The 13,885-nt window shown below is 41.4% G+C and overlaps 1 protein-coding gene across 4 annotated transcripts in view; it reads left to right on the forward strand.

Moving 5' to 3' along the window:
- Positions 1–12,403, forward strand: part of XDH (xanthine dehydrogenase) — a 75,926-nt gene extending 63,523 nt beyond the window's left edge. For all 4 annotated transcript variants that reach the window (XM_040552937.1, XM_040552938.1, XM_040552940.1 and 1 more), the window contains 10 exons: positions 51–132; positions 763–858; positions 1,317–1,445; positions 2,473–2,547; positions 3,488–3,540; positions 3,963–4,077; positions 4,784–4,849; positions 6,554–6,742; positions 8,032–8,199; positions 9,155–12,403. In XM_040552937.1, the coding sequence (XP_040408871.1) occupies positions 51–132; positions 763–858; positions 1,317–1,445; positions 2,473–2,547; positions 3,488–3,540; positions 3,963–4,077; positions 4,784–4,849; positions 6,554–6,742; positions 8,032–8,199; positions 9,155–9,205 (1,024 nt within the window). In that variant the 3' untranslated portion in view covers positions 9,206–12,403. The remainder of the gene's footprint in view (positions 1–50; positions 133–762; positions 859–1,316; positions 1,446–2,472; positions 2,548–3,487; positions 3,541–3,962; positions 4,078–4,783; positions 4,850–6,553; positions 6,743–8,031; positions 8,200–9,154) is intronic.
- Positions 12,404–13,885: the final 1,482 nt, after the last annotated feature.

Here is a 13,885-nt window from a genome sequence, read left to right on the forward strand (position 1 = left end):
AATTTAAACGAAAGCTTCATGACTATACAAATAATATTCTTTCCTTGCAGGCAGAATCGCTGGAAAAAAAGAGGAATGTGCATTGTACCTACCAAATTTGGCATCAGCTTCACTATCCCATTTCTGAACCAGGTGCGTAAGTGTCATTCATCTTTTCAAGCAGAGGAGATAGATTTATGATGCCTTTCCCAGACCCTACTCCCTTTGTACTTAACCAGAGCTTTTCAGAGAAGTGGTTAAATTAGTTAAGAAAAAGCACAAAATTTTTGAACCAAAATGAGCAACACAACAGTTACAATTTATACTGTCCAAGAAAAAACACCACAATGCAGCTATGTTGTCACTGTATTAATTTCCCTTCCTGTTCTCTCTTCCTCAGTGGTGGAAATACTGTGACTCTGAAATATGGTCATTTTCATTCATATGTTTAACCTGACTTGATGGACTGTCAGTGGTGTTAGCAAATTCAGGTGGACAGTGCATCTCTGTTTTACAAGGGCAGGTTTGGGTTACTTCACCTGCTTTCCCAGATGAAAATACTCGCTGAGGTTTGCCATGTCACTGGAACTTGTATCGAGCTGGTGATGCTAAACCAAATTCACCTCAGGTGTAAACTAGTGGCTTTAGTTACTCGAAAGAACAACACTGCTCTAGTTCCAAATTCATTCTCTCTGTAATTTTTAACTGGACTCTGCCAAGCACTTCACTACTTCATTTATGATGGCACTTGGAGTAAACTTGGAATAATATTCCCTTTTATAGGCTGGAGCTCTGGTCCATGTATATACAGATGGCTCTGTGTTAGTTACACATGGTGGGACTGAGATGGGTCAAGGACTTCACACCAAAATGATCCAGGTAATAATGAATTTGGACTTAACAGCATGAGAAATCTTTTCAGCCAAATTACACTCATTTTACAGTATTGCCTCAGACAGCCTGACACATCCATTGTAGGCATGTATAGGGTAACAAAACATGACTAATTCCTTCAGCAGCAATGCTAGGTTTCCAGAGTGTTATTACAACTGAGCAGAAGAATTAGGATCCTCGTCATTTTAGCTCTTCTTATTGTAGATAATGCAGCTTACGGATTGGCAAAAGTGTATATATATCTACTGGCACGGTGTCTATGAAGGGCAAACTTAACAATTTTCTGGCTAGCTCTGAAGCACCAAGTCAACTGATTCCCCAAGAAAGATGAGATTTAGTACTGGAAGAGGGTGGAGGTTGCAATGTGGACCCTAGCAGTGTAGGCAGTGAATCATCATGCCCTTGTATAAGCCACTTACAAATTGTTTTCCTTTGCTCTGCAGGTTGCTAGCAGGTCACTGGGAATCCCCACCTCCAAAATTTACATCAGTGAGACCAGCACAAATACTGTCCCGAATACCTCCCCAACAGCTGCATCTGTCAGTGCAGACATCAACGGAATGGCTGTCCATGTACTGAAACCAAGTTATTTAAACAGTTGGGTCATGAGCTGGGACTCCAGAAGATGAAAAGTTGATACATATTTATCTATAGCTTAAGGAAAATATAACCTTCAAAAGGGACTTGCAGGCAAAGGATACCTCATAATTTCTGCTATAGCTATCGGGGGTGTTAGATAATGAATGACTATTTTTATTCTACTTTTATTTACTCTCTCTTTCAGGCTTTTTGTAGTCATAAAATACTGTTTCTGTGATTACTCAAAATGAACAGAACAAAGCATCTGTTTAAATGGCTAGCTTGTTAGTAATTAATGAGATCTTATCTATAACAATGTATTACAGTGCAGATACTACTTGCAGCTTGTTTGTGGGCTGTGCTCCAGAACCAAATACCTCTAAGTGTTAAACACTTAGAGCAAATAGCCTTCTGTGGCAATGGCATGGTTATGATTGTCTCTGACATGGTGTAGAGCTACCAATGCGTCTGTTTGCAGGGTGTGTGACTCTTCCATTGAAAAGAGGAATTTAGTCTTGGTCAGTCTCATGTTTGAAGAAAAGGGGATGGATAATCTCAAAAGTAAAAAATTTCTAAATACTCATGGCTTGATTCAGTAGGTTGGGCTCTGCACCAGCTTGATTCAATAAGCTGAATTTTGGCAAGAATATTTTTTCGGTGTTACTGGATCATCTTGCTGCATATGGCAATGTGTCCCACTATGACTTGGTGCAGGTAAAGTTACTGCATAAACAAATGGACTTTTGGTATTGTGTGTCATGGTCTGGCAAGTTCTGTGCTGTATTTGGGATTCTCTTCTGCTATCAGCAGAGACAATCTGTTTTAAAATCCTATTCGGTCAACATTTCTCCTACACAGCAAGCCTTCTATTAGTGAACTTTGATCCGTTTTATGATATGCCAAAGTCCTGGAGGCAATATTGATTTAAACAGAAGGTTCTTTGAGACTAGTATTACTCTCTTAATACTATAGGCTGACTTTTCAAATCTTCTAATACTGCTTTTTGTTATTTGTTTTTAGAATGCATGTCAGACCATCTTAAAAAGACTTGATCCAATCAAACAGTCTAATCCGAAAGGATCCTGGGAAGACTGGGTAAGCTGTCTGTATATGTCATGAGACAGGTGGGCATTGTCACAGATTGTTTGCATTGGCAAACCCTGTTTACAAGTTATCTTCCAGGTCTGCATCTCACTAGCAAAGATTTGAGGAAGGACAGCAAAGCAGAAACCTGGCAAGGGAAGTAACCAAAGCCAGCAAGGGTTCATTCCCAAAACATCAGTTGTGACTTTAATACGGAGATTTCCCCAGATCCTGGGGCCTGCCTATGACAAACTTTACCAAATAAGTTTTGAGTGGTTACATATATCTATGTAGTCAGGCTCCAGTCCCAGACAGAAGGAAACCTAATTTGTGATGAAGGGATTCTGTGACAAAGATGACTTTGCTGAGTTACCAGCCACCTCCTATAGTGCTTCTTGGCTGTGATTTAGATAATTATAAATAACCCATAAAATATACCTATAAAACCTATAAATAACTTATAACCTAAATAACTCTATAACCTCAATAATAAGAGATTGGTGTGCTGTAACACTAAAACTGTTTTCAATTGTGAACTTTAAAGTGTTTTTTTTTTTTTTAATTTCAATAGAAGCTCCTCTTCAAAGGAGGAGCTTCGATTTTGTAATTTGGATGTCAGGACAGGATTTCTCCTGGCCTCAATGAAGTCAAGGAGACTGACAGCTTAACCTTTGTCTCTGAGCTTGAAAGACTAATCTGTTGCTGAGAGACAAATAAATGAGTAAGTCTTACACCTCTACCACTATACCTTGGTAGCTGCTGACAAGGCTATCTGGGGAAGCAAGATGATGTTTCCCTTGGCAATGTTGGTGCTGGGTAGTGTCACAGCTGTCATTGGACACCTGTTCATGCTCTCCTTGAAATGTATTTGGGAATAATGTATTTGGGGTAGCTGTTTTTGCAGGCACTGGTTGGACAATGATTGTTTTCAATTTCTTATTCACTTTGGCAGATTAAAACCGCCTATCAGAACTGTGTTAGCCTGTCAGCCACGGGGTTTTATAGGTGAGTGAATATTCACACTACAGAGGCACAGTTCTTAGTTGCATCCAGGGAGATTCTGGGAGGATTTACAGCCCTAATCCCCCTGTCACTGCTCTAACCCAGGGGGCTGTATGCCCTTTGCTGCCTAGAATCATTGCAAATGACCTCCAAGAAATGTTCAACTGCGTTCAAAAAGCAAAGGATTTGCTACTGGATTTATGTAAATGAGTCCGTAATACTCACCATAAGATCTGAGATTCATTGGAAAATAGCTAAAATAGTTTCAATAAGGTTTGGGAATACAGGGCGGCTTTAGGAGATTTCTATTTATAGTTGTTTATGCTTTTCATTTCTGCATGGGTTTGATGGAGGAGGTAAAACACAAGTGAATAAAGATTTTAAGTTGTGGAAAGAAATGTGATTTTGTTTTTCTTTGTGTCAAGAATTCCTGACCTTGGCTACGATTTTGAAAAGAATGAAGGGAAGCCATTCTGCTACTTCAGTTATGGCGTTGCTTGCTCCGAGGTTGAGATAGATTGCCTGACAGGTGACCACAAGGTGAGGGTATCATCAGTGAAACAGCCTTTTTTGTTTAGTTATAAGAAACGTTCACAGTGAGTTAGAACAAATAGTGGGTGTCAGCCTGTTCCTAGCTCAGTCATTGGTCCAGTGTGACCTTCACTGAATTTCTTAACTCCTGTGTTCCACAGTGCAACAGTCCATAAAGTATAATAAATTGAGAATTATCTGACCTGCGGGGATATTAGGAGGCTTAATGAATGATTGCAAAAGTTATTGGATTTGCTTATGTAAGAGATATCAGCACTGTGTTAGCACAAAGGAACAGCAACATACCAGAACTGAGTTAATCATTAAAACTAACACTGGAATCTTTTAAAGGTGAAAGGGGGAGAGCGTGGTCACAAGAAGGGGGGGGGGGGGGTTGGGTGGGGAGCGGGAGAGAAGACGATTCATTAGCATTTGGCCTAATTGGCTATGCTTAGGTACAGAGCACTGACACTGGCAGTTTTAATTAATGCAGATTGGGTCTGATGGATCTCAAGGGAAAACTTCAGTGAGTTCCTTTGTTTTACTTTAGAGATGAACTCCCTGTAAAAGATAGTATGAAGAATTGAGCTTGACATAGATTGTTGAACAGTGGTCAAGTATGGATAGTGGTGGATATATTGTGCCTCCTCATATAAAACCATTGTGTACAAGTTTCAATGTCTGTGCTGATTTATTCTTTATTTCTGTCTTTTAGAATATTCGCACAGACATTGTAATGGATGTTGGCACCAGTCTCAACCCAGCCATAGATATAGGACAGGTAAGTGAAATAGTGTCACTAATTTCACCATGTTAGCATGATCACATTACCCTCAGGCTTTTCTAGATGAACCATTATCCCACTCCAGCTTGCACATTTACAAACAGAATATTTTAAACTTAAATTGGCTATCCAGAGATGCATTTTAAGACAGTTATGAAAGTTTGACCTGCAGTTAACTATGCAATAAGCACAAAATTTTGTAGTGAAATACCTTTTTATTAGTAGTAGTATTGGGCAGATATAAAGACTACAGGGTATTCTCCAGTTACTACTACACCAATGCTTTTCAATGTATACCTCACCGAAGAAATTAATCTAGAGAATAGTAATACAATGGAATAACCTCATCCCAGGGCCAACTTCTGCTATGTGGCATGTCTAGGCTAAATCCCATGCCCTGTTTCTATACTCCTATTTGTCATTGTCAATTCCCATTTAATTATGTGAAAATTCTGTGAATAAAGAGTTGGGGCAGTTAATTCTGTTCTCCAGCTACTGGTGTGCATGGATCTCAATAGGAAGTTGGACTAGTTACTTAGCTTGCAAATTTTCAGGCAGGTACAAATGTACTTCTGTGTTTTGTGCAGTAATAATCACAATGAAACTACCCAGCAAATAAAGGTTATAAAAATAAGGTAGTTTGATACACCGAGAGATGCATCACTAGACATTTGCACCTGTTTACCTAGGCAATGCTGCCTTGCTAACTCTAGGTGTCAGTATAGTGCAACTCCAGTGCTGCTGCTGCAGGATTTATTTCCAGAACATAAGGTGCATTGAAAGCAGCATGTTTTCAGAAAGAGGCTTTTTTTTTTTTTTTGGAAGTGGCCAAGGGGAAAGGGGGCCTTTCTGTCTTCTCAGCATGTTAAATAGGGGCTGGGAATAAAGATACAGGCTATATAGAACCTGTCAAAGGTGGCAGTTTCCTGTGTCCTTCCATGTATCACTGCAGAGAATCTCGGGGGCAAAGGGAGTTGTATGGCTGCAGGATTGCAAGCACATGGAGCTGGGTTAAGGACTGTTTGTGCTGAATCTTTAGAGTAGTCTGTTTGCCAGATCTCTCAGTGGACACAGAGAGCAGAGCTTCCTCATATAGGGCTGTTTGAGAGTATCCTCCTCTCATAGCCGCTTCCCTTTTTTTTTTCTTTTTCTCCTAAAATTTAGAGTAGAAAAGTTATGCAAAGAAGCCTTTGATAGTTGAATGGATATGGGAGTGTTATTGCATGGGTCTGTGCTGGTAACCTGAGAATATGCAGTACTCAGGAAAGCATTCATACTGAAATAGCAAACATAAAATAGTTTGTTTTCAGATAAGTTTTCTTCAGTCCTTTTGATCTTCTTCTTTGAATTATGAGCAAGTACAATTCATTCAGTGCTTATCTGCCTGTGAAGGAATCAATATTTTGGTATTGATTTTTTTTCCCTTGTTTCGTCAAAAATATCCTGTCCTGCATTTACAGTATATGTGCTTGCTGTATAGATAGATTGCTTCATCTGCCAGGAAAATGCAGTCATATCTATATTGGGAACACAGAAGTTGCATAAAGGTGCCAAACTGTACTCAGCAGAAGGGACAAGGGTTTAGAGACAAGAAATAGGTATTTAGCTAGGAATGGAGGGCTGAAAACTCTGGCTGAAATTGTCACTGTTTGTTCAATAACAACAAAAAAAGAAGGTAACCTTGTTTGGATGTTTTCGTAGATAGAAGGAGCGTTTGTCCAAGGACTTGGGCTCTTCACCATGGAGGAGTTACGCTATTCACCAGAAGGGAACTTGTACACTCGAGGGCCTGGGATGTACAAAATCCCTGCATTTGGAGACATCCCAACAGAATTCTATGTATCTCTTCTCCGTGACTGTCCAAACAGCAAGGCAGTTTATTCATCCAAGGTACGCTTGCAAGATCTTGCAGGCCTCTTACTGCTTCTGTAAATGTGTGGTAAAGTAATGATGCATGTGTCAGAATAGTTGATTTTGTTATGCTGGCTTTACACTTAGGTCAGGATGCTTTTCTATTCCTTACCAGAAACGTGTACACTACCCTTCATTGTAAAGAGGACCGGAAGTAGTCTGCACATTGCATCCCTGATTGTCCAGTAGAAAGAACTGAAACAACTTTGCTGTGCTAGAAGCTGTCCTCTAACAGAGGCTGCAAGCCTTCCACTGCATGCTAACACCCTTGCTGTCAATTCCAAAAGCCCTGATTACCTTTTCCTGGCAGCAGAACCACCACTGTAAATGACATTACCAGTAGTACCATTTCTCCAGATCTGATGTACCAAGATCTTGTGTCTGAATTTTCACGTCTTGCTTCCTTTGCTGTTTCACAGCGATATTTCACCGTTAAAGCTTCATAATAATGAATCCACATCTTCTTCAGCTGTTTCCATTGCAATCAGTGGTGGTGCCTGCAGCTAGTCAGGTCTGCATGTGCAGCATGAAAGAGTTTGCTTTACTTATGGTTCAGCAGAGCATTTAGGAAGGCCACACAGCATCGTTAACCTGTACATGTCTTGCCAGTTTCCATACCTTGTCTCATTCCCCTCTATCCACACAAACATCTTCATCAAAGAGGAGAACTTGGGTGATAAGTGCTGGTGTAAGAATTGAGAAAAAAAGGGGCTTGGCAAGGATCTCAGCGTACTGTATTAGACAATATTTGTGTAATCCCTGAGGGTTTGCAAGGACCTCCAGTGATGGGGTATCATGCACTCTGTCTAGACAACTCACCACTGCCTAATCTGAATTCCATTTGCTGAAGTTTTAGTATCGTCCAAAGGGATGTGGGAAAGGGTTAGTACCTGTTTTCCTTTATAGCAGCCTTGCTGTGTTTGAAAGCTTATATTTTGCTACTGAATCTTCTTAAAATGGACTGGGGATTGTTTTTTAGTGTGATCTTTTCTCACCGATCACACCTGGCAGCCTGGAATCTGTTTTAGTTCAGTGTTTCCTCACTAACCACATCTGGTAGACTGAGGTTCACACCTGAGAGGTGAGTTGCTGTTTTGGCTTGGCCTTTCCTTGTTGATCACATCTGGAAGACTGAGAAGTTACAAAGAAGGAATGAGAACAATTGATTGTCGTCTAGGGCCTGCTCATCTTTCTGTTAGCCCCATTAGTCTCTCTAGAATCAGGACTGCTTTGGGCTGCAGCCTCAATCTTGCTTGTGCTCTGTCTAGGCTGTGGGAGAGCCGCCTCTGTTCCTGTCTGCCTCAGTGTTTTATGCCATTAAAGATGCCATCTACTCAGCAAGGAAGGACTCTGGCCTGACTGAACCATTCAGGCTGGACAGCCCTGCCACCCCAGAGAGGATCCGCAATGCTTGTGTGGACATCTTCACGAAAATGGTAAAAGCTTCTGGTTTCATAGTCTGCTCCCTGACCAGCTTGTTCTGTGTGTGCTAGTCACCATGGCTCAGGTCTGGGATTAGGCCAGTATGGGGAAGCTATGGCCCTACTTAAGCATCTGTTTTGTTTTTTTTCATGAGCATTATCCTTTACTTAACATGCCACCAAATGAGAGAGAAATCCACTGACCAACACTGTTTGGGCTGCCATTGCAGAAAGGGCTGTCATATAATATTTCTGAAGTTGCAGTTCATCCTCTTAAGTGCAGTCCGCAGAAGGCACTGACCTGCCCTGATGCTCCTGACCCTCATCTCTTAGGGGATCACAACTGTTAACACATACTGCAGGTCTACTGTGTGATTTATTGGCCTCGCTCCAATAGGGAGAGAAAAGAAGTGTTACTGGAAATGCTCACTTCTGCTGGATGTTATTACCTTGGGAGTCTCCTTAGAGGGTGTGGGCTTCACCTGAAAGAATGCAAGATTTAACACTGTCACCATCTCCTCATGGGTTTCTTCTCTGTCATAGTGTTGTGACAGTGCTGCATAGGATTATGTCCCTGCACAAAGTCCTTCTCATTCCTTTGTGACTCCAAAAACCTCACTGTCTGTTCACATGGGCATCCACCAGGCTTTTGTCAGCTTGAACCCTAGTGTTGTTAACAGCAAAACCTGGATACCTTAGTTCTCCTCACCAAACACCTGCAACACTGTCTGAGTATATATTCTCAAATAACTTTGAGAATGAGGCCTTCAGCTAGAGCCAGGCACAGCCTGTAACAGAAGTGCCACGAGACAGACGTCTCTGTGTTTTGAAACACCAGTATATGAGCTCAGATCTTCAGTGGTATGAAGTTACTTACCTCAAAGGGAGCATGGTGGGGCACACTGACCCAGATTAGAACCTTCATTTGTTGTTGCTGTTGCTTACTGTATTTTTTTTCTTCTCTTTACAGTGTCCTTCTGCTGAGCCAGGGACCTTTAAGCCATGGTCTGTGCGTGTGTAAATGGAGAGTTTGAGGAGCAAACTCTCCTCATGAGAGTGCCTTGTGGTCCCTCTGTTGTAAACACAGTAGTACTCTAATGAAAAAAAAAAAAGAATCTGTGTCCATGTGGCTCATCTACTGTGATTCATAGAGCTTTCACATTTAATTGTTCAATCATTGTTTCCTCTAGGAGAGAGAATTGCTGCCAGGTTATAGCTGTGATTTTTTTTTTTTTTTTTTTTTTTACTGTGGAGAAAATAATACACCTTCTGCTGTAATGCCAAGAAGGACTTAAATGCATTGAACCTAGAAAAACAGTCCTCTTGTGGACAAGTGGAAAGGCATTAAGGGGAACTGAGGGCTGGGCCCTATTGTGTTGCCTCAGCACACACAGCTAGCTATATATTAGAGGAAGATGAGGAGGAATTTTGACATTAGCTAACTGTGGTGAAGGTCTTACATATATAACGGCCATGGTTCAGAGGGCAACCCTGAAATGTGACCAACAGCTGATTTATTGTTATATGAGGATTGCTTTGTCTACAGCAGGTCTTTAATGATTTTTTGGTTCATGTGCTGCCTTCTCCAGTTAAAGACAAAAACTAGAGATACCAAGACTTCCAGCAAGATGCTGATTCATTCACATGTTCAGCCTTTTTCCTCTACATCTTTCCCTCATCCTTTTAAATAGCAGAGGAAAGGGCCTTGGAGTAACAAGAAGTTACTGATCATTGTTCCCAAGGCAATTTATACCAGCCTGGGTGAGGGAACAGGACAAGAACGGACAAAGTTGGGGATTAGTTGGCTCTGTGTGTCCTCTAGGAACAAATTCCTTGCTTTTGTGCTACGGTCTTGCTGCCTTTTCAAGACAACTCTTAGTTTTGCTGAATGTAATGGAATTGGGTGTTTTGCTACATGGTTTGCTTGTCCAAAAAATGTGCTAATGATGTGATGACCTCTTGTCTTTTGAGTTCAATGCCTTTTTAATGTTGGATTAAAGCCTGGGCATCCCTCTTCACAGGTTTCGTTACTGTCAGTAACATGGTGCCATCACATTTTCTCTAGATGATGCCAGCCATGTACTGTAACTGCTCATCACATGCAAACTTTTTCTATTTCTCTGGCCCACAGCTCTATGAAAATGTCCTTTTTTTATTCTAGCACTCCTAGGGACAACAAAAATATGAGGCAAGAGGATATAACTTCATTGTCTAAAAGGAAATTTTGCTTACATACATCCTGCTTAAAATTGGCCACCATCTTAGGACTTAACAATGTATGCAGAGTTTGAAATATTTTTTGAAGCACTCCAGGGCATACAGTTTGGAAATATTTAGATGTAATTCTCAGCTTGAAATATTATATTTCTACCATCTGGAAAAAGAGCATTTTTATATTCAAGTTGCAGGAAGTATTTTGTGCCTGCTGGACTTGGTATTTAATTATTTTATTAATTAAAATAGATTATGGGTGTTTCTCTACTGATGAGGTAGCGGGTGAGAACACGTTCTTGTTTTCTTCTGAAAGCTGGCAATATGTTAAAAAAAAAAAAAAAAAGGCAAAAACTGTTAGGGAAGGAAAAAAAAAGTAGTCATTTGTGTGCCAGAACAGCTAGCTATTGGAGTCTGCGTATTCATTGTCTTTGTCCAGGAAGGGATGCAAAATACAAAGTCTGTGAGGTAGATAGGCATCAGCACTGTCTCTGCATTGTTCCACCTCACGAGATTGTTGGATGCACTCATTCTACCCAGGCCAAAAAGAAACAAAAAGGGAATGTAAAGTGTGTTAATGCAGGACATGGTGAGTTAGAGGCAAAGAGTGTGACACCAGTGAGCTTCCAGCATCATATAAGTGTTCACAAAGAGTCATTGACAGGGAGCACATCCCATGTGACGGGATGTCACCCAGCAGGATGAATGTGCTGTTTATCTGCTGTGGTTCTGGCAGCACCTTTTCCATGATTTCAAAACGGGTTTGTGGTATCTCGTAGCCACACTGACTGCCTAGTCAGCTGAATTTTTTTATAAGATTTATCTAGTTTTGCTTTTGTTATTAATTTTCTGCATTAATTGTATGTGTATTTGCCAAGTTATGTATATAGGCAGTGGTCAAAGCAAGCTAGTTCAGTGCAGGCCTTAGCCTGTGGAGCCACTTCTGCTGCAGTATCTGTGATCCACAGTTTCAGGTACCAGTCTCGGCTCTCAGGCCCACCTGATCTTTGGGCCCGCTTATTTTACCTTCCACAGCCACTGGGTGGCAGGAGGAGGAAACATCTTCCTTTTTGAAGACACTGGAATTGAAAGGAGATGATATCAGACACCAGGGTTGGGGAGTGGTATAAAATCAAGGTTACAAAATAATCTACAGAAACTGGTTTTGAGGGTGTAGGAATAAGGTACGGTTGGAGACCAATGGAAATTTATGGAGATCAATGTAACACCTGGGTGGGCTATGTGAACATTGGGGACCCTAAAGAATGTGAAGCTGAGATTTTCATTTGATTTTTCTGATAGTGTCTTAACATTTCATACATTGCTTTCCCATGGAACTAAGTGTCAGATAACCCTAGGGAAGGACTGGATCCCTTTGTGTAGGGCTGTGAGGAAGAGATAATACTGACAAAGAATAGTCCAACTTAAAATGTGGTCTGTGCTACTAAATGGAGAACAACTCTCCTATTTTTAGTGCACATTATTGTCCTCTGATAGATGCTCTGTCAGATCTCTTGATGCACATCTCTCTGTATAGGATTTCAGCTTGCAATTGCTGAACGGAAATCTACTTCCAAGATAAAATATTTCTTTTCTAGTACTTCTCAGTGAAAAACAGTATGGATGCATGACTAATGTTACGTATAATCTGGAAATCTGCCCTGCTTCTCTCCTTCCAGAACTGTATCCTCGGGAGATGAACTACACCATCTTGTTAGACTGTAAATTGTAACGTACAGTAACAACATTTAAGTAATCATTGCAGTAGCTTGATAGTTCGTGGAAGGGCTGAAGGAGGTCATCTGATCTGATGTCTTAAATAACATTAATTGCATGTCCCACTAAGAGAGATGGAAGCTGATCTTCAGTAATTGTTTAAGCTCAATTGTAATTGACAGCTTTCACTATCATTCTTCAATGAACATAGTCAAATTGGTATCTCTGTCACATGAATGTGTGTGGAATTTTCTGTGAATGTCACATTGCAAAATAAAACTAAAAAATATTCTGGAAATCAGTATGCTACAGTAAAAGTCTGTCACAATTTGAAAACAGGACAACTTCATCTCACCCTTTATTTTTAACAAGGATTGACCCTTCTCAGAGGCTGCAAGACAGGTCAACTCCATGGCTGACAGGTGGGGGGGGGGTTGCTCCAGGTTGCTGAGCAGTACGGTGCTGGAGCGCCTCTCACTGGGCCATGCTGGCAGTCAAGTCCAAAAGAAAGTAGAGTCCATGGCTTCTCCAACAGGAAAATCTTACAGTAGCCACATCCCATTTTTACAGGAGAATAGTGATGCATCCTGATGTTTCTTGCCACCTCCACTGGGCCCATCAGCCGCTGAGAAAAGGTGGCAGGCACTGCACAACATAGGCAGTGGAGAGACTGCCTGCACCATAGGATGTCTGCACAGTGTGACTGGTACCTGGTCTAGACTGCCGTATTCTTAAATTGAGCTACTGAGTGCTGGCAAAAACTAAGCTTGGCCCATTTAAAACAGCCCTGTAAACAGGAACCTGGTGTTACTCAAAACTTGTTAGTGGAGCAAGCATCATGTTACATTCCCAGGGCTCTTTTAAGCCTGAACATGCTGGAGATGTGGGGTCATAAAATAGGAAACAGTCCACACAGAACAATTATGAGCAAATGACAGGCCAAGCCTGGACTTCCCAGAGCATGGAAGGGTTGGGAACATCACTAGTGGTTCCCCAGTAGGGTCTGCCACCCTGTGTCATCTCCCTTGCATTTGTAGACAGACCCCAAGTAATGTGCATCTTTAGGTAGCTCTTTCATCTGTATGAGCAGGTTTCTCACAAAGAAGCCATTGCCAAAGCTCTTGGCCCAAAAGGAAAGGGGAGCGCAGAATCCGAAGTAGAAGTCTATTCAGAGCATGTGAGGATCATGCTGTGGTTTGCAGTGGGTCTGTTCCAACCTGCCTCAAAATGCTAGGTTTGCTGAAAGCCATTCAACCCATCACAATTAATCTGCAGTTTTCTAAGCTCCAGTGCCATCACAATGCAAAGCTGTGTGTTTCTCAAGCACCTAGTCCTGTATTTTGTTACACAATTCAATAACGTAAAGAGCCTTGGCACCTTGTCCCTGGCAGGGGTCTATCTCAGCTCTCTGCCCTGTCATCTGGAGAAGTAACACGCTAAAGTGCACAACATGTAGCTGTGGAGAAAGGGTTCATCTGTGACCCAGCTGGTATCTTGAAGCACTTGAATTTGTATTGTCTTTGTAACAGTCCCTCTAAATGGAGTTGTTTCTACCAGGACTCTAGGGTGCTGAGAAGGCCTGACAGCAAACTCTGAGAAAACGGGAAAGTAAAAGGTCCCAGTAGTAAAGATGAGACAGCTGTTTCTTCTGTTGAAGGGACAGCTGCTCACTGAACAGCTGCTCTGACAGCCAGCTGTATTATCTCGCTGAGGTGAACAGACTCACCGAGGCAATCAGCTCTGTTCGGGTGCATTCACAAAATTACAGAATGTC

The sequence above is a fragment of the Cygnus olor genome, chromosome 3 (assembly GCF_009769625.2).
Source record: "Cygnus olor isolate bCygOlo1 chromosome 3, bCygOlo1.pri.v2, whole genome shotgun sequence".
NCBI lineage: Eukaryota > Metazoa > Chordata > Aves > Anseriformes > Anatidae > Cygnus > Cygnus olor.